This window comes from Hyla sarda, chromosome 1 (genome assembly GCF_029499605.1).
Source record: "Hyla sarda isolate aHylSar1 chromosome 1, aHylSar1.hap1, whole genome shotgun sequence".
Lineage (NCBI taxonomy): Eukaryota > Metazoa > Chordata > Amphibia > Anura > Hylidae > Hyla > Hyla sarda.
In genome coordinates this window covers 3,117,215-3,143,884 of record NC_079189.1, presented here as the reverse complement: position 1 = coordinate 3,143,884, position 26,670 = coordinate 3,117,215, and the positions used below count along the sequence as shown (strand labels likewise).

Below are 26,670 nucleotides of genomic sequence, written 5' to 3'. Positions count from 1 at the left end.
TATGATTTTACGTTTTTTACGATTTTACGCCTTCAAATAATCATAACTCTTTTATATTTTCATCCACAGACTAGTATGAGGGCTTGTTTTTTGCGCAACCAGTTTTCCGTTGTAATGCCATCACTCACTTTACCATAAAATGTATGGCGCAACCAGAAAAATACTATTTGTGTGGGGAAATTTAAAAGAAACCGCAATTTTTAAAATTTTGGAATGTGTTCTTTATTTTTTGGGTTGATACGATTAAAATGATACCCATGATTATATACTTTTCTATTATTGTTGCACTTAAAAAAAAATCACAAACTTTTTAACCAAATTAGTATGTTTAAAATCCTTTTATTTTGACGACCTATAACTTTTTCATTTTTTCCGTATAAGCGGCGGTATGAGGGCTCATTTTTTGCACCATGATCTGTACTTTTTCTTGATACCACATTTGTGGTTATAAAACTTTTTTATAAATTTATTATTTTTGTTTGAATAAAATGTGACAAAAAAGAAGCAATTTTGCGCTTATTTTTTTTTTTACGTTCACGCCATTCAGCGTACGGGATCAGTGGCATTATATTTGAATAGTTCGGACATTTACTCACGCGGCGATACCAAATATGTGTCTCAGACCAGAGCAGAAGACCCCGGGAGACGGCCGGAGCCAGGTGAGGGGACCTCCGGCCGCCATGCTGGATGATCGGATTGCCGCGGCAGCGCTGCGGGCGATCCGATCATCCATTGAAAGTACCGCACTGCCACAGATGCCGTGATCTGTATTGATCACGGCATCTGAGGGGTTAATGGCCGACATCCGCACGATCGCGGATGTCCGCCACTACTGGCTGGGTCCTTGGCTGCTGATAGCTGCCAGGACCTGCCGCGCATGACGCATGCACCGGTCCGGTGCTCGCAGTCATGGCGGCACGTAAATGTACGTCATGGTTTCGTTAAGTACCATGTAAAATACATTTATGTCCATTGTCGTTAAGGGGTTAAGTGCAACTTTTGCACTTGATAAATTCCCGACCACAGCAAAGTGAAAACTAAAAATAGCTTCGGTAAGGCTGATTGGTTCTTTATTCTTACCCACAAAAGTCGCTCGTGCGCCTAAGTAAGCAAAAAAGAAAAAACCCCAAATACCGGTGATAATTGTCGCTCATGGAGATCCGGACATGGAGATTATTCTCCCTTCTAAAGGAGAAACCAAAGTCGTGAGGGCGACAACAAGCGATATTATGTAACAATACAAAATACCACCGCCACGGGCAATACCACCGCCGCGCTCATGCCCAATTGGGATGGGGGGGGGGGGGGGTGTTGGGGCTATTATATATACCGGGCCGGCAGATGTGAGCACTCAATGAAAATGTCTCTGCGCACCAAAATATAATAGCGCTTGTCGTTTTTTGGTCACAACCTTTTTGGATATAACAAGGAGCCATTATTCTTCTTATTTCTTTCCTCACTTCAGTGACCAATGGCGTTTAACCCCTTACATTCACCAGTTACTTATTCAAAATACAATTTTTTTCATCCATTGTTTAACCCCTTAAGGACGCAGGACGTAAATGTACGTCCGGGTGCGGTGGTACTTAACGCACCAGGACGTACATTTACGTCCTGTGCATAACCGCTGGCATCGGAGCGATGCCCGTGTCATGCACGGCTGATCCCGGCTGCTGATCGCAGCCAGGGACCCGCCGGCAATGGCCGACGCCGGCGATCTCGCGGGCGTCCGCCATTAACCCCTCAGGTGCCGGGATCAATACAGATCCCAGCATCTGCGGCAGTGCGCGATTTGAATGAATGATCGGATCGCCCGCAGCGCTGCTGCGGGGATCCGATCATTCATAACGCCGCACGGAGGTCCCCTCTCCTTCCTCCGTGCGGCTCCCGGCGTCTCCTGCTCTGGTCTGTGATCGAGCAGACAATACTAGAAGATGACCGATAATACTGATCTGTTCTATGTCCTATACATAGAACAGATCAGTATTAGCAATCATGGTATTGCTATGAATAGTCCCCTATGGGGACTATTCAAGTGTAAAAAAAAAATGTAAAAAAATGTAAAAGTAAAAGTAAAAAAAAGTGAAAAATCCCCTCCCCCAATAAAAAAGTAAAACGTCCGTTTTTTCCTATTTTACCCCCAAAAAGCGTAAAAAATTAATTTTATAGACATATTTGGTATCGCCGCGTGCGTAAATGTCCGAACTATTAAAATAAAATGTTAATGATCCCATACGGTAAACGACGTGAACGAAAAAAAAAAAAAGTCCAAAATTGCTACTTTTTTAATACATTTTATTTAAAAAAAATTATAAAAAAATTTATTAAAAGTTTTTTATATGCAAATGTGGTATCAAAAAAAAGTACAGATCATGGCGCAAAAAATGAGCCCCCATACCGCCGCCTATACGGAAAAATAAAAAAGTTAGAGGTCATCAAAATAAAGGGATTATAAACATACTAATTTGGTTAAAAAGTTTGTGATTTTTTTTTTAAGCGCAACAATAATAGAAAAGTATATAATAATGGGTATCATTTTAATCGTACTGACCCTCAGAATAAAGAACACGTCATTTTTACCGTAAATTGTACGGCGTGAAAACGAAACCTTCCAAAATTAGCAAAATTGCGTTTTTCTTTTTAATTTCCCCACAAAAATAGTGTTTTTTGGTTGCGCCATACATTTTATGATATATGATGATTTTTAGAAGGCGAGGAGGAAAAAATAAAAACGTAAAAATTAAATTGTCTGAGTCCTTAAGGCCAAAATGGTCTGAGTCCTTAAGGGGTTAACCTCTTAAGGACCCATGACGTATGCATACGTCATGAGTCCCGGTCCTGCGATATAACGCAGGGTCACACGGTGACCCCGCATCATATCGCGGCGGGCCCGGCGTCATAGTGAAGCCGGGACCCGCCTCTAATAGCGGGCGGCACTGATCGCTGTGCCGCGCGCTATTAACCCTTTAGCCGCGCGCTCAAAGCTGAGCCGCGCGGCTAAAAACGAAAGTAAAAGTGCCCGGCTAGCTCAGGGAGCTGTTCGGGATCGCCGCGGTATAATCGCGGCATCCTGAACAGCTGTAGCACAGGAGGAGGTCTTCTTACCTTCTCCTGCGCTGTCCGATCGCCGAATGAATGCTTCAAGCCTGAGATCCAGGCTTGAGCATTCAATCGCCGAAAACACTGATTGATCCATTCCTATGGAGATGGATCAATCAGTGTAAAAGATCAGTACATGCAATGTTATAGCCCCTTATGGGAGCTATAATGTTGCATAAGAAAAGTGTAAAAAAATCATTAACCCTTTCAATTATCCCTTTCCCTAATAAAAGTTTGAATCACCCGGCATTTCCAAAAATAAAAAAAACATTATGTAAATAATAATAAAAATAAACATATGTGGTATCGCCGCGTGCGGAAATGTCCGATTTATAAAAATATACCGCTTTTTAAACCGCTCGTTCAATGGCGTACGCGCAAAAAAATTCCAAAGTCCAAAATAGCGCATTTTTGATCACTTTTTATACCACAAAAAAGTGAATAAAAAGTGATCAAAAAGTCTGATCAGAACAAAAATGGTACCGCTAAAAACTTCAGATGACGGCGCAAAAAATGAGTCCTCAAACCGCCCTGAACACAAAAAAATAAAAAAGTTATAGGGGTCAAAAGATGACCATTTTAAACGTATAAATTTTCCTGCATGTATTCATGATTTTTTTCGGAAGTGATACAAATTCAAACCTATACAAGTAGGGGATCATTTTAACCGTATGGACCTACAGAATAAAGATAAGGTATCATTTTTGATAAAAAATGTACTGCGTAAAAATAGAAGCCCCCAAAACTTACAAAATAGTGTTTTTTCATCAATTTTGTCGCACATTGATTTTTTTTCCCGTTTCACCGTAGATTTTTGGGTAAAATGACTAATGTCATTACAAAGTAGAATTAGTGACGCAAAAATTAAGCCATTATATATAATTTTAGGTGAAAATTTTTAAGAGTTATGATTTTTTAAAGTTAAGGAGGAAAAATTGAAAATTAAAAAACGGAAAAAGCCCGGGTCCTTAAGGGGTTAAAGGGGTACTCCCGTGCAAAACTTTTTTTTTTTTTTTTTTTTAATCAACTGGTGCCAGAAAGTTAAACAGATTTGTAAATCACTTCTATTAAAAAATCTTAATCCTTCCAGTACTTTTTAGGGGCTGTATACTAAAGAGCAATCCAAAAAAGAAATGCATTTCCTGTGATGTCCTGACCACAGTGCTCTCTGCTGACCTCTGCTGTCCATTTTAGGAACTGTCCAGAGCAGCATATGTTTGCTATGGGGATTTTCTCCTGCTCTGGACAGTTCCTAAAATGGACAGCAGGGGTCAGCAGAGAGCACTGTGGTCAGGACATCAGAGGAAATGCATTTCTTTTTTGGATTTCTCTTTAGCATACAGCCCCTAAAAAGTACTGGAAGGATTAAGATTTTTTAATAGAAGTGATTTACAAATCTGCACAGCAAAGAAAAAAAAAAGTTGTAGCCAGCACCTAAACCCAATACACGGGTGCACGCTGCTGTGGCAAGTACAAAACACAAAAAGAAAATGGCAACAGCACACTTGGTCAGAAAAATGGAGGCTCTCAGCGCACTTTTTGATCTAAACGTGTCCCCCCATCCACCACGCGGAGGTGGCCTCTCATCGGATGGGACCCTAAACACTCACCTACTGGGGGCGTGGCTTGGATGGCTGCCTGAGTGGACGTGCGCTGAGTGGGCTCCTGCCATCCTGTTATTAATCCTGAGAATATCCTACCCATCCTGCTTGGTACAGAGTGATACACCGTCCCACAGGGCCCCTGCTGCCTGGGGGATCCCTGTGAAGGAGATATCTGGAGCTCGGGAGGCGCTTGGAGAGTGCCCGGCTGCCGGCCGAGATATAGGCCTTGAAGCCTGCGGCCTCCGGCAGCCTCTGCCTGCATTTGTCTGCTGCTGTGGAGCTACCTGGCGGGCTGACGGGGTCCCCTGCTTACCTGCCTGTCCAGCGCTGGTGGGTCCGGTGTCTGGGAGCGGCGGGAGAGCTGCGGCGGCCCTCTCTGAAGCGGCCGCGTGGTCCCAGGCGCCATCTTGGGACAGTGCTCCGGGCCTCCTTTGACTGCGGCTGCTTGCTGGAGAAGGGGATTTCACCTGCGCGGTGACGCGCGCTGTCGGCGGGGAACCCCGGCGCCCTCGGTGATCCGGTGAGGAGGTGGAGGCCCCATAGCTGAGGAGGAGTACATCGGTGTGAGTGTGGTCCTGTGGAGAGGAGGCCGCCATCCTGTGAGAACTGCGGGGGCTCTTGCCGGAGTCCCTGCGTACAGTAAGTGGCTGGCCCTGCTGAGGGGACTCGGTGGACTGGATTTTGAGGGGTGGGGGGTGCCCCAGAGTCATTGTCCCGGAAACCGCTGGAGGCTCCCTGTGCTGCGCGGTGAGGAGCTGCAGGTGAACTGTGGTGTGGGGGCTGATATATTGAGCCTTGCAAGGGACTGTGACCTGGACTGTGTGCCACCTCTGTGGATTTGGGGGTACTGTCATACTCTCCTCTCCCCCCTGGTGTAGCTTCACCCCATATACTCAACGCTCCCCCCCCTCCCCTTTTCCACTGCTGCCGGCCCAGCCATCTCCTGGAAACAGCTGGAGGCTCCCTGCGCTGCGGAGTGAGGAGCTGCTGTGCTGTGCCTTGCTGGATCCTGTGTACTGGACTGTGTGCTGCCTGAGTGACTTTTGGGGTACTGCCATACTCCCCTGTACTCCCCTGGTGTGACTTCAATCCATCTGCTCCTCGCTCCCCCCCCCCCCTCCTCCACCACTGCCGGCTCTAACATCTGGACTTAACGATCTTCTCTCATATTGGACTGTCCTTTTTATTACATTATCTAGTCCTCAGTATGGTCAGGAGAAATAAGGAGGGCGCTGGTGCCTCACAACAAGGAGCGGGCGGGCCTACTACGTCTAGAAGTGTGGTGGCGATGCAGCAGGAGGTGGCTGCTAAACTGGAGCGCTTTGCCTTGAGGTCGCCGTCCCCTGACTCCCCTATCTGTAGGGAGGCCCCCTTACCGATTGCAAATATGGGGACCCCCCCAGACCCTCTGGAGGACTATGCGAATGGCATGCAGGACATTGTGGCGGATTCTGTGGGGTCACTGCTGGGCACCCCCTCTGCTCTCTCTGGTGCGGCAGCTGTCGTCCCCAATAGGCCTCCTGCTGAACCCACTTTAGCTGCTGTATTTGTCGAAATTCAAAGATGCAGTACTAACCTCTCTCTGCTCACCGCTCAGGTAGGTACTGTGCAGACGGATATATCCTTAATGAGGCATGATCTGCAAAAAATGACTGACCGTACCTCTGCTGCAGAGGGGAGGATTAATGACGTGGAGGATGCTGTTGTTCCTTTATTCCAGGACTCTACTAGACACAGTCAGGATATTGCCTTGCTCAAAGCTAAAGCGGATGACTTGGAGAATCGCTTGCGCCGTAATAATGTGCGTATAGTGGGACTGCCTGAAAAATGTGAGGGGCGGGCACCAACTGAATACATGGAATCCTGGCTTAAGGATGTCTTTGGAGCTGACAACCTGACCCCCCTATTTGCGGTAGAGCGAGCCCACCGGGTTCCCACAAGGCCGTTCCCCCCTGGTGGCCCACCCCGTTCTATGCTGGTGAAACTTCTCCATTACCGAGATAGAGATCTGATACTCAGACTGGCTAGAGAGAAACAACGCGTGATGGTGGACAATCACATAATTTCTTTCCTGATTTCTCGGCGGAGGTGCAATAGAATCGTGCCTCCTTCTTGGATGTTAAAAAGAGGCTGCGATCCCTGGATATACAATACTCCATGCTGTATCCTGCCAGATTGCTGGTGGTTGCCTTGGGTACCACCCACTTTTTTGAGGGGGTTGATGCTGCTGTGAGATGGTTAGACTCCCATGAACTGCAATTGCGCCGGAGAGTCGGGGGAGGCTCCCCGGGACCTGACCCGGACTGAACTGTTCCTCTGTGAACTCATGCTGATCGTATGCTACTGCTAATTGACATTGTTTGATGTTATTGAACATAGTAGTCTGTATTAACATGGGGGTATTAATGTGGCCAGCGGTTAGTGGCCTTCACTGCTTGTTATAATTGTTATATTTCTAGTCATCTAGTGGGGTCGCTATAGTTATTTACAGTGGGACTCTTAGGGGGGTGGGGTGGGGGGGGTGGGCTGTTGTTCTATGGGAGGGAAAGTGTAGCGGTGGGTACTGTATTGGATATTTTTGATCTGTTTTCATTGCAGTAGTGACACGTCTGCATGTTTGACTGTCTGGTTGGCTAGTTGTATGCCTGCTGTATGCTCTCACTCTGCTGAGGATATCCTGCTGTCTTATCTGAGTAAGTCTTGTTATGAGTGGTGTGGGTATCCCAGCGCCCCTGGGTGCCGTGTGACACGGCAACTTGTGTGGCTGTCTTTGTGTTTTGTTCTGGGGTGCTTGTTTGTTTTGTTTTCCGTCTCTCCCTGTGCTGCTGTATCTGTCGATGTCCTTTGCGTGTACAGTTGGTCTCTCTCGGTGTGAGTGGTGACATTCGCGCCCCTTTTATGCTCAAATGTCCCTGATGGCGGTTTTTAATTTTATAGGATGGAATGTCAGGGGGTTAGGTGATGTGGCAAAGCGTTATGCAGTCCTTAATTCGGTGTGACACTTTCATCCTGCTATACTCTGCCTTACGGAAACTCATCTGACGGCGGACACCACCTCGGTCCTTAAAAGGGCTTGGGTCGGACATTCTTTCCATTCTACCTTCTCTTCTCATGCTAGAGGGGTTAGTATTTTAGTTCATAAATCTATTCCGTTTAAGACTGTCTCCTCTAGCATCGACCCTGATGGCAGATTTGTCTGCATGCTATGCGAAGTGTCTCACCGAATGCTTATTATAGTTGGAGTATATATCCCTCCCCTTATAGTGGAGATGTAGTGCAGCGTTTTCTAACCGTAGTATCGGGACTTCCGGTGGCCCCTGTCCTGGTGTGTGGTGACTTTAACCAGGTGTTAGATGCTTCTAAGGATAAGTTTTGGGGGTCTCGGGCCCCTACCCCCTCTAGACCTACTGGTCTTGCTAAGTTGTTGATGGAGGTTGGCCTATTTGATTTGTGGCGCCTGCACAATCATAGTATTAAACAGTTCTCCTGTTACTCGACTACACATGGTACCCTGTCTAGGATAGACTTGGCCGTTGGGGATGGTGATATGGCTAGTCTGGTTAGTGGGGTTGAATATTTGGCCAGGGGATTGTCAGATCATTCCCCTATTCGTTTACGAATTGATCTAACGGGGAGCGCTGGAGGAGTGCGCCCGCTATGGAGACTGAACCCGTTCTGGTTGCAATTACTGACTACGGCCGAAATTGTCGGTGTGGAACTCAGGGACTATATTGCCCGTAATGATGGTTCGGCTTCGGTCTCCGTGGTTTGGGACTCGCTGAAGGCGTTCCTGTGTGGCTTATTCATTCGGGACATAATTGTTCCCAAGTCCTTTACTAGAGAGAGGGGGGAGAAGCTGAGATTGTCTGTTACGGAAGCTGAGGCTCGCTATGTTTTGGACCCTACCTCTAGGACTAAGGATGTGTGGCTACGGGCACAGGGTGCCTATACTAAATACTTAGAGGAAACTGCGGAACATAAAAGGTTTTTCACTAAGCAGCGCTACTTCGAGTGTGGTGAAAGTACGGGTAAATTATTGGCCTCCATCGCTCGAGCCCAGCAGGGAGTTACGTATATTGGCTGTTTGAGGGATAGTCGGGGGAGAGAGGTTGTGGCGGATGAGGATATTTTGGGTGTGATGGTAGATTTTGACAAAGATACATACTCTACCAAGGTCTCTTGTACTGGGGGGGCCTTGGCGGACTATGTGAGCAGGGCATCACTTCCTTCCCTTTCTCTGGAGCAGAGGGACAGGCTGGACTCGCCCATCTCTCTGGAGGAACTGGAATTAGCTTTGAAAGATGCAGCTAATGAAAAAGCTCCGGGTCCGGATGGCCTTCCGAGTGAGGTATATAAAAAAATTCTCCGGGATACTCCTGCCCCAGTTGTTGCGAGTGGTCGAGTCAGCGGCTTTAGGTGGCTCTTTACCTCAATCCATGATGGAGGCCACTGTAGTGCTTTTAGCTAAACCTGGAAAGGATCCCTTATGTGCGGGTTCTTATAGACCGATCTCATTATTGTGTGCCGATGTGAAGTTGCTGGCCCGGGTACTCGCTAACAGACTTGCTGGGGTCGTGTTGTCTCTAGTCCATGGTGACCAGACAGGCTTCATGCCAGGTAAGTCCACAGTAGACAACATTAGGAGGGTGTACCTTAACTTGCAGATGACTCAGGAGGGCGCGGGAGCGAGATCGATTTTTTCATTGGAAGCTGCCAAAGCATTTGATAGCGTTGAATGGAACTATCTGTGGAGGGTTATGGGGGCCATGGGGTTTGGACCTAAATTCCTTACTTGTGTTAAACTGCTTTACCAGCGCCCGACTGCCCGTCTCCGGGTCAATGGTAGGTTGTCTCCCTCATTTGAACTGCAGATGGGCACGCGACAGGGGTGTCCCCTGTCGCCTCTGCTCTTTGCATTAGCCATAGAGCCACTGGCCTGTATCCTGCGTGCCTCACCTGATCTGATTGGGTTTCGATACGGCTCCATTGACGAGAGGGTGGAGCTTCACGCAAATGACGTTATTATTCCTGGGTGATACTGCTCGATCCCTGTCTCCTGCTATGTCTATTATCTCGGAGTTTGGTACCTACTCTGGCCTGTTCATTAATTGGGACAAGTCAGTTTTGATGCCCCTAGATGCCCTGCCTGATATTCCTCAGATAGCCCTCTCTAATATTCAGGTGGTTAAGGAATTTAAATATTTAGGTATCAACATCACACCATTTTTGCATGATTTTATACCCCGGAACCTGACACCCCTGCTGGACAAGAGTTCACAAAAGGTAGCTGTCTGGTGTAAATTGCCGATTTCGGCGGTTGGCCGGATTAATCTAACAAAAATGGTCCTTATGCTGCAGTTGCTATATGTGCTGCAGAACTCTCCTGTGTGGATAGAAATGATTTACTTTCACAGAATACAGCGACTGTTCAGACAATTAGTATGGGGGGAGGGGGGGGGGACTGCTAGGATCAAACTTGAAACCTTACAAAGGGCAAAATCTTCGGGTGGGCTGGCGTTACCTAATCCCTGGCTGTACTATCTCGCCTCGCTACTTCATCAGTTAAGAGGGTGGGCGAAGACTTCTTTATTGGGGTCTACGGGACATTTATTTATGGCTAAACATGGATGGAGAGCGCCACTACACATTCTTCAAATTGGAGCCCTGACCAGACCCCCGGACTCTTCTCCCACTACCCTGCTCCTCTGCAAGCTCTGGGGCCATACGTGTAAGTTACTGGGTCTCACAAATTATTTATCACGTACACCGCTGTGGCGTAACCCGAGCTTGCAGGTTTTCTACTCCTTTGTGGATGATGGTTATTGGGAGAGGAGGGGATTGTGTGAACTGGGGCAGCTGGCTGTACAGGGGGTAGTTAGATATTTTGAGGACTTGCAGGAGGAGTTTGCTTTACCACGCTCCTCATTTTACCGATACCTGCAACTCCGTCATGTGTATGAAACTCAGAATTGGCTGCGGCTGCTGGAGGTACAGTCTAACAGGGTCCTAGAATCCGTGGTTACGAAAAGGGAGTCTGCAGGTATTATTTCTTGGTTATACGGTGAGTTGTTAAGCTTCTACCATGAGCGTTTCCCCTTGACTGTCCGCGCTAAGTGGGAGAGAGATCTTGGTGGGTTGAGTGATGAGGAGTGGTCTATAGTGCTTTCTCTTATCCCGTCTTTGTCGGAGTCTAATAGACTATCACAATTATTCTTTTTGCATAGGGTGTATAAAACCCCACTGTTCCTACATAACATTGGTGTTCGGTCTGACTCTTCTTGCCCCAGGTGTGGTGAGTTGGAGGCCCATTTGTTACATATGATGTGGGCTTGCCCTGTCTTACATGCATATTGGAATGATGTGATACGACTTATTAACGTTGAATACAACACCTAAGGTTTGTTTACTTGGTCTTATTGGTTGCGATCAGGAACCCTCCATAAGAGAAGTGGGAATTTTACGCGTGTTATATCAGGCCAGGAAACTTATAGCGCAGTTCTGGATCAGACCGTCTCCTCCGGCAATAGCTGATCTTGTCATACGAATAGTGCAGATAGTGCGCTTGGAGAAAGGGATATATATTAAGCATAAAGCTGTAAAGAAGTTTGATGGTATCTGGGGACCCTGGGTGAACCACTTTGACCCCCCGACGAATGATTCCTAGACGACTGTACATCCTAAATCTGTCTTTGCACTGTTGTGACTCGCATGCTTGCTGGAGATCTGTGGATGTGGCCCTTTTCTTTCTAGTACTCACGTTTTTCTTTATACCCTCTTTTGGTGACTTTGCTGGGACGCATGGAGGTATCATTTGTTGCAGATCTGAGAGCTTGGTGCGAGAGAGACTGATCGTCGGGACTGAAGGTTTCTCAACCTTTGGGTTACTACACGTGCGTTTTGCGCTGCACAGGGGTAGAGACGGATTGTTTGTTTGTGGGGGGGGGGGTTTATTGTCTGTATGTTGATTTAAAATGTTTGCAAAACCTTTAATAAAAATTATCTGATAAAAAAAAAAAAAAACCCTCACCTACCTCAGGCTGGGTGACATGCTGGATCCACTAACGATCCAAGCCACTGCCTGTGAAAATAGGGGAGGGGATCCACGGCTACAGAGGGAGCCACTTCCCCCCCCCCCCCCCCCCCCCCCAGTTTTCCATTGGAGTGCCCCTTTAATATTGTTTTTTTTTCAGTAAATACATAAACAATATAGAATTTTTTTTATTAATCTGATTGTTCCCAAATAATATTCAACATTTATGTATAAAAAACAGATTTACTGCAGAGGATTAAGAGGAGGAAAAAAGGTTTATTAGTCATTATAAGAAACCAACTTCAGCCTCGTCACTGATGGCTCCATAGTACGGACACTAGGAGGAAGTGGTAACCGTGGCGACTACTCCACCAATAGGAATGAGGGAGAGGAGAGGGGGCGGGGTGTTCTGGGCGGAGCCTCATGTTGTGTCCGTCTTCTTCTTCTCATTTGTATCTTCACCGTTATTATATCTCTTTATTTATTACAGGAAGAACCAGTGTGAACTATTACATTGTGACAGGAGGAACAAGAGAGGAACAACACAATGTAACAAACCCTCTGCATAGAAACTCACCTCACACCACGTCTTCTCTTCACTGAGCTCCTCCCATTCTGGTCACATGTCTTCTACTACTGCTGAGCCCCGCCCACTCCTGTCACATGACTATCCTCACAGGTCCTTCATCCACATTCTCTTCTATCCTGCTGGGCTCCGCCCCCTCGTGTACTGGTCACATGATTGTGACATCATCACAGGTCCTACACCTCCAGCATCCAGTAGATACAGAACAGGTCCTGGTTGACATTTGGAGGCAAGGAGAATACATGAGGAGGAGGTTTGTTACAGTGTGTCACCCCAGTAGTAAGGAGAATACATGAGGAGGAGGTTTGTTACAGTGTGTCACCCTAGTAGTAAGGAGATAACATGAGGAGGAGGTTTGTTACAGTGTGTCACCCTAGTAGTAAGGAGATTACATGAGGAGGAGGTTTGTTACAGTGTGTCACCCTAGTAGTAAGGAGATAACATGAGGAGGAGGTTTGTTACCGTGTGTCACCCCAGTAGTAAGGAGATTACATGAGGAGGAGGTTTGTTACAGTGTGTCACCTCAGTAGAAAGGAGATTACATGGGGAGGAGGTTTGTTACAGTGTGTCACCCCAGTAGTAAGGAGAATACATGAGGAGGAGGTTTGTTACAGTGTGTCACCCCAGTAGTAAGGAGATTATATGAGGAGGAGGTTTGTTACAGTGTGTCACCCCAGTAGTAAGGAGATTACATGAGGAGGTGGTTTTGTTACAGTGTGTCACCCCAGTAGTAAGGAGATTACATGAGGAGGAGGTTTGTTACAGTGTGTCACCCCAGTAGTAAGGAGATTACATGAGGAGGAGGTTTGTTACAGTGTATCACCCCAGTAGTAAGGAGATTACATGAGGAGGAGGTTTGTTACAGTGTGTCACCCCAGTAGTAAGGAGATTACATGAGGAGGAGGTTTGTTACAGTGTGTCGCTGGTTCTGTGACTCAGGCTCCTCCTCTTCCCCTCGAGCTGACCCAGTTGTCTCCTCTTCTCCTGAATGATCCCCCAAGGATGGACAAGGACAGGAATGAGATGACTAAGAGAATATTGCACTTCACCTTGGAGATCCTCCACCTGCTGACCGGAGAGGTGAGGTGACCCATCTACATTTCCACCATTGTTGTCCCCCATCTACATTTCCACCATTGTTGTCCCCACCTACATTTCCACCATTGTTGGCCCCCATCTACATTTCCACCATTGTTGTCCCCATCTACATTTCCACCATTGTTGTCTCCATCTACATTTCCACCATTGTTGTCCTCCATCTACATTTCCACCATTGTTGTCCCCCCATCTACATTTCCACCATTGTTGTCCCCATCTACATTTCCACCATTGTTGTCCCCCCATCTACATTTCCACCATTGTTGTCCCCATCTACATTTCCACCATTGTTGTCTCCATCTACATTTCCACCATTGTTGTCCCCCCATCTACATTTACACCATTGTTGTCTCCATCTACATTTCCACCATTGTTGTCCCCATCTACATTTCCACCATTGTTGTCCCCCCATCTACATTTCCACCATTGTTGTCCCCCCATCTACATTTCCACCATTGTTGTCCCCCATCTACATTTCTACCATTGTTGTCCCCCCATCTACATTTCCACTATTGTTGTCCCCATCTACATTTCCACCATTGTTGTCCCCCCATCTCCATTTCCACCATTGTTGTCCCCATCTACATTTCCACCATTGTTGTCCTCCCATCTACATTTCCACCATTGTTGTCCCCATCTACATTTCCACTATTGTTGTCCCCCATCTACATTTCCACCATTGTTGTCCCCCATCTCCATTTCCACCATTGTTGTCCCCCCATCTCCATTTCCACCATTGTTGTCCCCCCATCTCCATTTCCACCATTGTTGTCCTCATCTACATTTCCACCATTGTTGTCCTCATCTACATTTCCACCATTGTTGTCGTCCCCCCATCTACATTTCCACCATTGTTGTCGTCCCCCCATCTACATTTCCACCATTGTTGTCGTCCCCCCATCTACATTTCCACCATTGTTGTCCCCCATCTACATTTCCACCATTGTTGTCCACCATGTACATTTCCACCATTGTTGTCCACCATCTACATTTCCACCATTGTTGTCCACCATCTACATTTCCACCATTGTTGTCCTCATCTACATTTCCACCATTGTTGTCGTCCCCCCATCTACATTTCCACCATTGTTGTCGTCCCCCCATCTACATTTCCACCATTGTTGTCCCCCCATCTACATTTCCACCATTGTTGTCCCCATCTACATTTCCACCATTGTTGTCCCCATCTACATTTCCACCATTGTTGTCCCCATCTACATTTCCACCATTGTTGTCCCCATCTACATTTCCAACATTGTTGTCCCCCCCATTTACATTTCCACCATTGTTGTCCCCCATCTACATTTCCACCATTGTTGTCCCCCCATCTACATTTCCACCATTGTTGTCCCCCCATCTACATTTCCACCATTGTTGTCCCCCCATCTACATTTCCACCATTGTTGTCCCCCCATCTACATTTCCACCATTGTTGTCCCCCCATCTACATTTCCACCATTGTTGTCCCCCATCTACATTTCCACCATTGTTGTCCCCCATCTACATTTCCACCATTGTTGTCCCCCCATCTACATTTCCACCATTGTTGTCCCCCCATCTACATTTCCACCATTGTTGTCCCCCATCTACATTTCCACCATTGTTGTCCCCCATCTACATTTCCACCATTGTTGTCCCCCCCATCTACATTTCCACCATTGTTGTCCCCCCATCTACATTTCCACCATTGTTGTCCCCCCATCTACATTTCCACCATTGTTGTCCCCCATCTACATTTCCACCATTGTTGTCCCTCCATCTACATTTCCACCATTGTTGTCCCCCATCTACATTTCCACCATTGTTGTCCCCCCATCTCCATTTCCACCATTGTTGTCCCCCCATCTACATTTCCACCATTGTTGTCCTCATCTACATTTCCACCATTGTTGTCGTCCCCCCATCTACATTTCCACCATTGTTGTCGTCCCCCCATCTACATTTCCACCATTGTTGTCGTCCCCCCATCTACATTTCCACCATTGTTGTCCCCCATCTACATTTCCACCATTGTTGTCCACCATGTACATTTCCACCATTGTTGTCCACCATCTACATTTCCACCATTGTTGTCCACCATCTACATTTCCACCATTGTTGTCCTCATCTACATTTCCACCATTGTTGTCGTCCCCCCATCTACATTTCCACCATTGTTGTCGTCCCCCCATCTACATTTCCACCATTGTTGTCCCCCCATCTACATTTCCACCATTGTTGTCCCCATCTACATTTCCACCATTGTTGTCCCCATCTACATTTCCACCATTGTTGTCCCCATCTACATTTCCACCATTGTTGTCCCCATCTACATTTCCAACATTGTTGTCCCCCCCATTTACATTTCCACCATTGTTGTCCCCCATCTACATTTCCACCATTGTTGTCCCCCCATCTACATTTCCACCATTGTTGTCCCCCCATCTACATTTCCACCATTGTTGTCCCCCCATCTACATTTCCACCATTGTTGTCCCCCCATCTACATTTCCACCATTGTTGTCCCCCCATCTACATTTCCACCATTGTTGTCCCCCATCTACATTTCCACCATTGTTGTCCCCCATCTACATTTCCACCATTGTTGTCCCCCCATCTACATTTCCACCATTGTTGTCCCCCCATCTACATTTCCACCATTGTTGTCCCCCATCTACATTTCCACCATTGTTGTCCCCCATCTACATTTCCACCATTGTTGTCCCCCCCATCTACATTTCCACCATTGTTGTCCCCCCATCTACATTTCCACCATTGTTGTCCCCCCATCTACATTTCCACCATTGTTGTCCCCCATCTACATTTCCACCATTGTTGTCCCTCCATCTACATTTCCACCATTGTTGTCCCCCATCTACATTTCCACCATTGTTGTCCCCCCATCTCCATTTCCACCATTGTTGTCCCCCCATCTACATTTCCACCATTGTTGTCCCCCCATCTACATTTCCACCATTGTTGTCCCCCATCTACATTTCCACCATTGTTGTCCCTCCATCTACATTTCCACCATTGTTGTCCCCCATCTACATTTCCACCATTGTTGTCCCCCCATCTCCATTTCCACCATTGTTGTCCCCCCATCTCCATTTCTACCATTGTTGTCCCCCCATCTCCATTTCCACCATTGTTGTCCCCCCATCTACATTTCCACCATTGTTGTCTCCATCTACATTTCCACCATTGTTGTCCCCCCCCATCTACATTTCCACCATTGTTGTCCCCCCCCATCTACATTTCCACCATTGTTGTCTCCATCTACATTTCCACCATTGTCGTCCCCATCTACATTTCCACCATTGTTGTCCCCCATCTACATTTCCACCATTGTTGTCCCCCCATCTTTGGAGCCGCTCTATGTTCTGGATGTCTCTTTGTAGGGGAGGTCTCCAGAACTGACCCCAGTATTCCAGATGTGCTCACTAGAGCTCTATACAGGGGGCACAATCTCCTCTTTGTAGTGGGGGAGGAATACTGGGGTCAGTCCCCTCATTGTCTCTCTCCATACACAGGATTACACCATAGTGAAGAAGACATGGGGGGAGTGTGTGGCCCCCAGCAGCCATCTCCATGAGTCAGGAGGACGGAGCAGGGCCCGGGGCCCCATCACGGAGCCTCCACCTCACTCACTGATACATGAGGAGAAGATCCTAGAACTCATCCACAGGATCACTGAGCTGCTGACTGGAGAGGTGACCCTGCTGGGACATTATACAGTAATGGAGGGGTCTGGTGATGACTGGAGAGGTGACACTGCTGGGACATTATGCAGTAATGGAGGGGTCTGGTGATGATTAGAGAGGTGACCCTGCTGGGCCATTATACAGTAATGGAGGGGTCTGGTGATGACTGGAGAGGTGACCCTGCTGGGACATTATACAGTAATGGAGGGGTCTGGTAATGACTGGAGAGGTGACACTGCTGGGACATTATACAGTAATGGAGGGGTCTGGTGATGACTGGAGAGGTGACACTGCTGGGACATTATACAGTAATGGAGGGGTCCGGTGATGACTGGAGAGGTGACACTGCTGGGACATTATACAGTAATGGAGGGGTCTGGTGATGACTGAAGAGGTGACACTGCTGAGCCATTAAACAGTAATGGAGGGGTCTGGTGATGATTAGAGAGGTGACACTGCTGGGACATTATACAGTAATGGAGGGGTCTGGTGATGACTGGAGAGGGGACACTGCTGGGACATTATACAGTAATGGAGGGGTCTGGTGATGATTAGAGAGGTGACACTGCTGGACATTATACAATAATGGAGGGGTCTGTTGATGACTGGAGAGGGGACACTGCTGGGACATTATACAGTAATGGAGGGGTCTGGTGATTACTGGAGAGGTGACACTGCTGGGACATTATACAGTAATGGAGGGGTTTGGTGATGACTGGAGAGGTGACACTGCTGGGACATTATACAGTAATGGAGAGGTCTGGTGATGACTGGAGAGGTGACCCTGCTGGGACGTTATACAGTAATGGAGGGGTCTGGTGATGACTGGAGAGGTGACACTGCTGGGACATTATACAGTAATGGAGGGGTCTGGTGATGACTGGAGAGGTGACACTGCTGGGACATTATACAGTAATGGAGGGGTCTGGTGATGACTGGAGAGGTGACCCTGCTGGGACATTATACAGTAATGGAGGGGTCTGGTGATGACTGGAGAGGTGACACTGCTGGGACATTATACAGTAATGGAGGGGGTCTGGTGATGACTGGAGAGGTGACCCTGCTGGGACATTATACAGTAATGTAGGGGTCTGGTGATGACTGGAGAGGTGACACTGCTGGGACATTATACAGTAATGGAGGGGTCTGGTGATGACTGGAGAGGTGACACTGCTGGGACATTATACAGTAATGGAGGGGTCTGGTGGTGATTAGAGAGGTGACACTGCTGGGACACTATACAGTAATGGAGGGGTCTGGTGATGACTGGAGAGGTGACACTGCTGGGACATTATACAGTAATGGAGGGGGTCTGGTGATGACTGGAGAGGTGACCCTGCTGGGACATTATACAGTAATGGAGGGGTCTGGTGATGACTGAAGAGGTGACACTGCTGGGACATTATACAGTAATGGAGGGGGTCTGGTGATGACTGGAGAGGTGACCCTGCTGGGACATTATACAGTAATGGAGGGGTCTGGTGATGACTGGAGAGGTGACACTGCTGGGACATTATACAGTAATGGAGGGGTCTGGTGATGATTAGAGAGGTGACACTGCTGGGACATTATACAGTAATGGAGGGGTCTGGTGATGACTAGAGAGGTGACACTGCTGGGACATTATATAGTAATGGAGGGGTCTGGTGATGACTGGAGAGGTGACACTGCTGGGACATTATACAGTAATGGAGGGGGTCTGGTGATGACTGGAGAGGTGACACTGCTGGGACATTATACAGTAATGGAGGGGTCTGGTGATGACTGGAGAGGTGACACTGCTGGGACATTATACAGTAATGGAGGGGGTCTGGTGATGACTGGAGAGGTGACCCTGCTGGGACATTATACAGTAATGGAGGGGTCTGGTGATGACTGGAGAGGTGACACTTCTGGGACATTATACAGTAATGGAGGGGTCTGGTGATGATTAGAGTGGTGACACTGCTGGACATTATACAATAATGGAGGGGTCTGGTGATGACTGGAGAGGTGACCCTGCTGGGACATTATACAGTAATGGAGGGGTCTGGTGATGACTGGAGAGGTGACACTGCTGGGACATTATACAGTAATGGAGGGGTCTGGTGATGATTAGAGAGGTGACACTGCTGGGACATTATACAGTAATGGAGGAGTCTGGTGATGATTAGAGAGGTGACACTGCTGGGACATTATACAGTAATGGAGGGGTCTGGTGATGACTGGAGAGGTGACACTGCTGGGACATTATACAGTAATGGAGGGGTCTGGTGATGATTAGAGAGGTGACACTGCTGGGACATTATACAGTAATGGAGGGGTCTGGTGATGACTGCAGAGGTGACACTGCTGGGACATTATACAGTAATGGAGGGGTCTGGTGATGATTAGAGAGGTGACACTGCTGGGACATTATACAGTAATGGAGGGGTCTGGTGATGACTGGAGAGGTGACACTGCTGGGACATTATACAGTAATGGAGGGGTCTGGTTATGACTGGAGAGGTGACACTGCTGGGACATTATACAGTAATGGAGGGGTCTGGTGATGACTGGAGAGGTGACACTGCTGGGACATTATACAGTAATGGAGGGGTCTGGTGATGATTAGAGAGGTGACACTGCTGGGACATTATATAGTAATGCAGGGTTTGGTGATGATTAGAGAGGTGACACTGCTGGGACATTATACAGTAATGGAGGGGTCTGGAGATAACTGGAGAGGTGACACTGCTGGGACATTATACAGTAATGGAGGGGTCTGGTGATGATTAGAGAGGTGACACTGCTGGGACATTATACAGTAATGGAGGGGTCTGGTAATGATTAGAGAGGTGACACTGCTGGGACATTATACAGTAATGGAGGGGTCTGGAGATAACTGGAGAGGTGACACTGCTGGGACATTATACAGTAATGGAGGGGTCTGGTGATGATTAGAGAGGTGACACTGCTGGGACATTATACAGTAATGGAGGGGTCTGGTGATGACTGGAGAGGTGACACTGCTGGGACATTATACAGTAATGGAGGGGTCTGGTGATGATTAGAGAGGTGACCCTGCTGGAACATTATACAGTAATGGAGGGGTCTGGTGATGACTGGAGAGGTGACACTGCTGGGACATTATACAGTAATGGAGGGGTCTGGTGATGACTGGAGAGGTGACACTGCTGGGACATTATACAGTAATGGAGGGGTCTGGTGATGACTGGAGAGGTGACACTGCTGGGACATTATACAGTAATGGAGGGGTCTGGTGATGACTGGAGAGGTGACCCTGCTGGGACATTATACAGTAATGGAGGGGTCTGGTGATGACTGGAGAGGTGACCCTGCTGGTACATAATACAGTAATGGAGGGGTCTGGTGATGACTAGAGAGGTGACACTGCTGGGACATTATACAGTAATGGAGGGGTCTGGTGATGACTGGAGAGGTGACACTGCTGGGACATTATACAGTAATGGAGGGGTCTGGTGATGACTGGAGAGGTAACACTGCTGGGACATTATACAGTAATGGAGGGGTCTGGTGATGACTGGAGAGGTGACACTGCTGGGACATTATACAGTAATGAAGGGGTCTGGTGATGATTAAAGAGGTGACACTGCTGGGACATTATACAGTAATGGAGGGGTCTGGTAATGACTGGAAAGGTGACACTGCTGGGACATTATATAGTAATGGAGGGGTCTGGTGATGACTGGAGAGGTGACACTGCTGGGACATTATACAGTAATGGAATGGGTCTGGTGATGACTGGAGAGGTGACCCTGCTGGGACATTATACAGTAATGGAGGGGTCTGGTGATGACTGGAGAGGTGACACGGCTGGGACATTATACAGTAATGGAGGGGTCTGGTGATTAGAGAGGTGACACTGCTGGGACATTATACAGTAATGGAGGGGTCTGGTGATGATGAGAGAGGTGACACTGCTGGACATTATACAATAATGGAGGGGTCTGGTGATGACTGGAGAGGTGACACTTCTGGGACATTATACAGTAATGGAGGGGTCTGGTGATGATGAGAGAGGTGACACTGCTGGACATTATACAATAATGGAGGGGTCTGGTGATGACTGGAGAGGTGACCCTGCTGGGACATTATACAGTAATGGAGGGGTCTGGTGATGACTGGAGAGGTGACACTGCTGGGACATTATACAGTAATGGAGGGGTCTGGTGATGATTAGAGAGGTGACACTGCTGGGACATTATACAGTAATGGAGGAGTCTGGTGATGATTAGAGAGGTGACACTGCTGGGACATTATACAGTAATGGAGGGGTCTGGTGATGACTGGAGAGGTGACACTGCTGGGACATTATACAGTAATGGAGGGGTCTGGTGATGACTGCAGAGGTGACACTGCTGGGACATTATACAGTAATGGATGGGTCTGGTGATGACTGCAGAGGTGACACTGCTGGGACATTATACAGTAATGGAGGGGTCTGGTGATGACTGGAAAGGTGACACTGCTGGGACATTATACAGTAATGGAGGGGTCTGGTGATGATTGGAGAGGTGACACTGCTGGGACATTATACAATAATGGAGGGGTCTGGTGATGACTGGAGAGGTGACACTGCTGGGACATTATACAGTAATGGAGGGGTCTGGTGATGACTGGAGAGGTGACACTGCTGGGACATTATACAGTAATGGAGGGGTCTGGTGATGATTAGAGAGGTGACACTGCTGGGACATTATACAGTAATGGAGGGGTCTGGTGATGACTGGAGAGGTGACACTGCTGGGACATTATACAGTAATGGAGGGGTCTGGTGATGATTAGAGAGGTGACACTGCTGGGACATTATACAGTAATGGAGGGGTCTGGTGATGATTAGAGAGGTGACACTGCTGGGATATTATACAGTAATGGAGGGGTCTGGTGATGACGGTATCATTGTGTGTCAGGTTCCTATAAGGTGTCAGGATGTGGCGGTCTATTTCTCCATGGAGGAGTGGGAGTATGTAGAAGGACACAAGGATCTGTACCAGGACATAGTCATGATGGAGGATCACCGGCCCCTCACATCACAAGGTAAGAAGAGACATATACAGTATAATCTCCCTTAGTGGACGCCTCCCAATAGCAGATAATTTGTAATTCCCCAGCAGAGTCCCATAAGACTTAATGTATATGCACCCTCATAATGATGGACACTCCCAAAGCAGACAAACCTGAAAAGGGACAAAACACTTTCAATAGGGGATGCCGGTCCCACCTTGTACACAGGGCCGCCATCAGTGATCTCCTGCTTCTGTACGTCCGCCACATCATTCACCTCCCTCCTCTCAGATCCCCCCCGTGCCACTTTATTTCCTCTATCATTCCCTTCTTTATTACCCCCTGTGCCACATCATTTCCTCTTGATCACCTCCTGTGCAATTTAATTTACCCTTCATCCCCCTGCGCCACTTCATAAAGAGGGGGTGAGGAGTTTACTCAATGGGTAATAATGGGGGAATAAAATGGCACAGGAGGATCAGGGGGAAATGATGTGGCACAGGGGATAAAGGGGGGGGGGATGAAATGATATGTGGAGTGATAACAGGGGATGAAATGATATGGGGGAGGGATAGGGGGGATGAAATGATATGGGGTGGGATGGGGGGGATGAAATGATATGGGGGAGGAATAAAGGGGGGATGAAATGATATGGGGGAGGAATAAAGGGGGGATGAAATGATATGGGGAGTGATAAGGGGGGATGAAATGATATGGGGAGGAATAAAGGGGGGATGAAATGATATGGGGGAGGGATAAGGGGGATGAAATGATATGGGGAAGGGATAAAGGGGGATGAAATGATATGGGGAGGGATAGGGGGGATGAAATGATATAGGGGAGGGATAGGGGGGATGAAATGATATGGGGGAGGGATAAAGGGGGGATGAAATTATATGGGGGAGGGATAAGGGGGATAAAATGATATTGGGGAGAGATAAGGGGGGATGAAATGATATAGGGGAGGGATAGGGGGGATGAAATGATATGGGGAAGGGATAAAGGGGGGATGAAATTATATGGGGGAGGGATAAGGGGGGATGAAATTATATGGGGGAGGGATAAGGGGGGGGATAAAATGATATGGGGGAGAGATAAGGGGGGATGAAATGATATGGGGAGGGATACATGGGAGATGAAATGATATGGGGAGGGATAGGGGGGATGAAATGATATGGGGGAGGTATAAGGGGGGGATGAAATGATATGGGGGAGGGATAAAAGGGGATGAAATGATATGGGGGAGGGATAAAAGGGGATGAAATGATATGGGGGATGGATAAAAGGGGATGAAATTATATGGGGAAGGTATAAGGGGGATGAAAGGATATGGGGAGGGATAAGGGGGGGATGAAATTATATGGGGGAGGCATAACGGGGGATTAAATGATATGGGGGAGGGATAAGGGGGGGGTGAAATGATATGGGGGAGGGATAAGGGGGGATGAAATGATATGGGGGAGGAAATGATAAGGGGGGATGCAATGATATGGGGGAGGAAATGATAAGGGGGGATGAAATGATATGGGGGAGGTATAAGGGGGAGATGAAATGATATGGGGGAGATATAAGGGGGGATGGACATCTCTCTATAGGGGACACTTTTTTATTGAGTGAGTGTCCACTATTGGGAGATTCTACTGTATATAGATATCACTCTCACTACCTAGTAATAAATACATCTATTCAGCAGGTATGGAGGTTGTATATATACAGTATATGGCCCCACAATATATGGAGGTTGTGTATATATACAGTATATGACCCCACAATATATGGAGGTTGTATATATACAGTATATGGCCCCACAATATATGGAGGTTGTATATATACAGTATATGACCCCACAATATACGGAGGTTGTATATATACAGTATATGACTCCACAATATATGGAGGTTGTATATATACAGTATATGGCCCCACAATATATGGAGGTTGTATATATACAGTATATGGCCCCACAATATATGGAGGTTGTGTATATATACAGTATATGGCCCCACAATATATAGAGGTTGTATATATACAGTATATGGCCCCACAATATATGAAGGTTGTGTATATATACAGTATATGGCCCCACAATATATGGAGGTTGAATATATATACAGTATATGGCCCCACAATATATGGAGGTTGTATATATATAGTATATGGCCCCACAATATATGGAGGTTGTATATATACAGTATATGGCCCCACAATATATGGAGGTTGAATATATATACAGTATATGGCCCCACAATATATGGAGGTTGTATATATATAGTATATGGCCCCACAATATATGGAGGTTGTATATATACAGTATATGGCCCCACAATATATGGAGGTTGAATATATATACAGTATATGACCCCACAATAGATGGAGGTTGTATATATACAGTATATGGCCCCACAATATATGGAGGTTGTATATATACAGTATATGGCCCCACAATATATGGAGGTTGAATATATATACAGTATATGGCCCCACAATATATGGAGGTTGTATATATACAGTATATGGCCCCACAATATATGGAGGTTGTATATATACAGTATATGGCCCCACAATATATGGAGGTTGTATATATACAGTATATGTCCCTGTGAACATTCCCTAGAGTCAGTGCCCGGAGTGACCCCAAAAAGAAGGAAACTATAAAGGGGGTCATCTCCTCTCCTCTGTATTCTCTTCTGGGGTCAGGTGACCATCAAAAACTGCAGCAAAACTTCATGTGTGTTTCCAACCTAATAATATTTTATACATTTCCCATAATCCATTTTTATCCCAACAGAAAATCCCAGTAAGAATTCTGAGGGAAACTTCATGTTATCCCTGAATGATAAAGGAGAAGATGAAGATATGATGGAGCGCTCCTCAGGAGAAGACCTCCTTACCCCTAATGTCCATCCAGATCTATCCTATAATAATCCACCTGATCATGAGGAACCTTCTCCTGACCAACCACACATTGTTACCACAAGGACAGAGCAGGAACATGGGAAAGGTTTATATTGTGAGGAATGTGGGAGAGAATTTAAAGGTAAAACAGCTCTTGTTTCACACAGAAAAAGTCACACAAGAAAGAAGCAGTATGTGTGTTCAGAATGTGGGAAATCCTGTAAATACCAATCAGATCTTATTATACATGAGAGAATTCACACAGGAGAGAAGTCATATTCATGTTCTGAATGTGGTAAATGTTTTACAAGTAAAGCAAATCTTATTAAGCATGAGAGAAGTCACACAGGAGAGAAGCCGTATTCGTGTTTAGAATGTAAAAAATGTTTTAAAAGTAAATCACATCTTCTTCAGCATGAGAGAAGTCACACGGGAGAGAAGTCATATTCATGTTCAGAATGTGCCAAATGCTTTATATATAAATCACATCTTGGTAGACATGAGAGAACACACACAGGAGAGAAGCCATATTCATGTTCAGAATGTGCCAAATGCTTTAGACATAAATCACATCTTGTTCAACATGAGAGAACACACACAGGAGAGAAGCCCCATTCATGTGCAGAATGTGGTAAATGTTTTAAAAGTAAAACAGGGCTAGTTGTACATGAGAGATTTCACACAGGAGAGACGCCATATTCATGTTCAGAATGTGGTAAATGTTTTAAAAGTAAAACAGTGCTAGTTGTACATGAGAGAATTCACACAGGAGAGAAGCCATATTCATGTTCAGAATGTGGAAAATGTTTTTTATGTAAAACACATCTTTCAAGACATGAGAAAATTCACACAGGAGAGAAGCCATATTCATGTTCAGAATGTGGTAAATGTTTTAAAAGTAAAACAGGGCTAGTTGTACATGAGAGAATTCACACAGGAGAGAAGCCATATTCATGTTCAGAATGTGGTAAATGTTTTAAAAGTAAATCAGAGCTGGTTATACATGAGCGAAATCACACAGGAGAGAAACCATATTCATGTCCAGAATGTGGTAAATGTTTTACAAATAAATCAAAACTTTGTAGACATGAGAGAAGTCACACTGGAGACTGATAGATGAAATAAGAGAAGCTGTATTCATGTTCAGAATGGGGTAAATGTTAAACAAATAAATCACATGACATGAGAGAAGTCACACTGGAGACTGATATATGAAATAATAAATGATAAAAATATAATATGGAGAATGGAAATCTGAGATCTCAGGTGACAGTAAAATGTGATGTTTCTAAGTTGTGTTGTGAGAATTAACCCTCGAATAAACTCCATAATGAAACCTAAGCAGAAGCTAAAGCCAACATCATCTCTTGGTCATCAGCACCTGGGGTCATGTGACCTTTGTAGGTAAATAACGGTAATGAGAAGTAATATGTAATGCTATTGTGTATCATTTAGTAGTGACTTGTAGCTCTACACTACAGTATGATTGGATGATTTCTATGGATGATAATGATTGGTGATTACTATGTATTACCTCGGCCTCATTTCCATTAGAAATATTACTGATTGTATCTCATGTGTCACTTCTGTCCTATCAGGATCAGGACACTTCTGTGTTGTCACCATTAACCCTTAGGCCGGGGTCACACACGGGGGATTTATCATTGG

At 46.4% G+C, this 26,670-nt stretch overlaps 1 protein-coding gene across 1 annotated transcript in view; it reads left to right on the top strand.

Annotated features, from left to right (window-relative positions):
- Positions 1 to 26,361, top strand: part of LOC130306231 (uncharacterized) — an 870,792-nt gene extending 844,431 nt beyond the window's left edge. The window contains exons 24-31 of the mRNA XM_056552075.1: positions 7,968 to 9,051; positions 9,518 to 9,735; positions 12,224 to 12,282; positions 12,338 to 12,572; positions 13,321 to 13,399; positions 16,930 to 17,109; positions 22,014 to 22,140; positions 24,896 to 26,361. Of these exons, the coding sequence (XP_056408050.1) occupies positions 7,968 to 9,051; positions 9,518 to 9,735; positions 12,224 to 12,282; positions 12,338 to 12,572; positions 13,321 to 13,399; positions 16,930 to 17,109; positions 22,014 to 22,140; positions 24,896 to 26,115 (3,202 nt within the window). The 3' untranslated portion in view covers positions 26,116 to 26,361. The remainder of the gene's footprint in view (positions 1 to 7,967; positions 9,052 to 9,517; positions 9,736 to 12,223; positions 12,283 to 12,337; positions 12,573 to 13,320; positions 13,400 to 16,929; positions 17,110 to 22,013; positions 22,141 to 24,895) is intronic.
- The last annotated feature ends 309 nt before the right edge of the window (positions 26,362 to 26,670 follow it).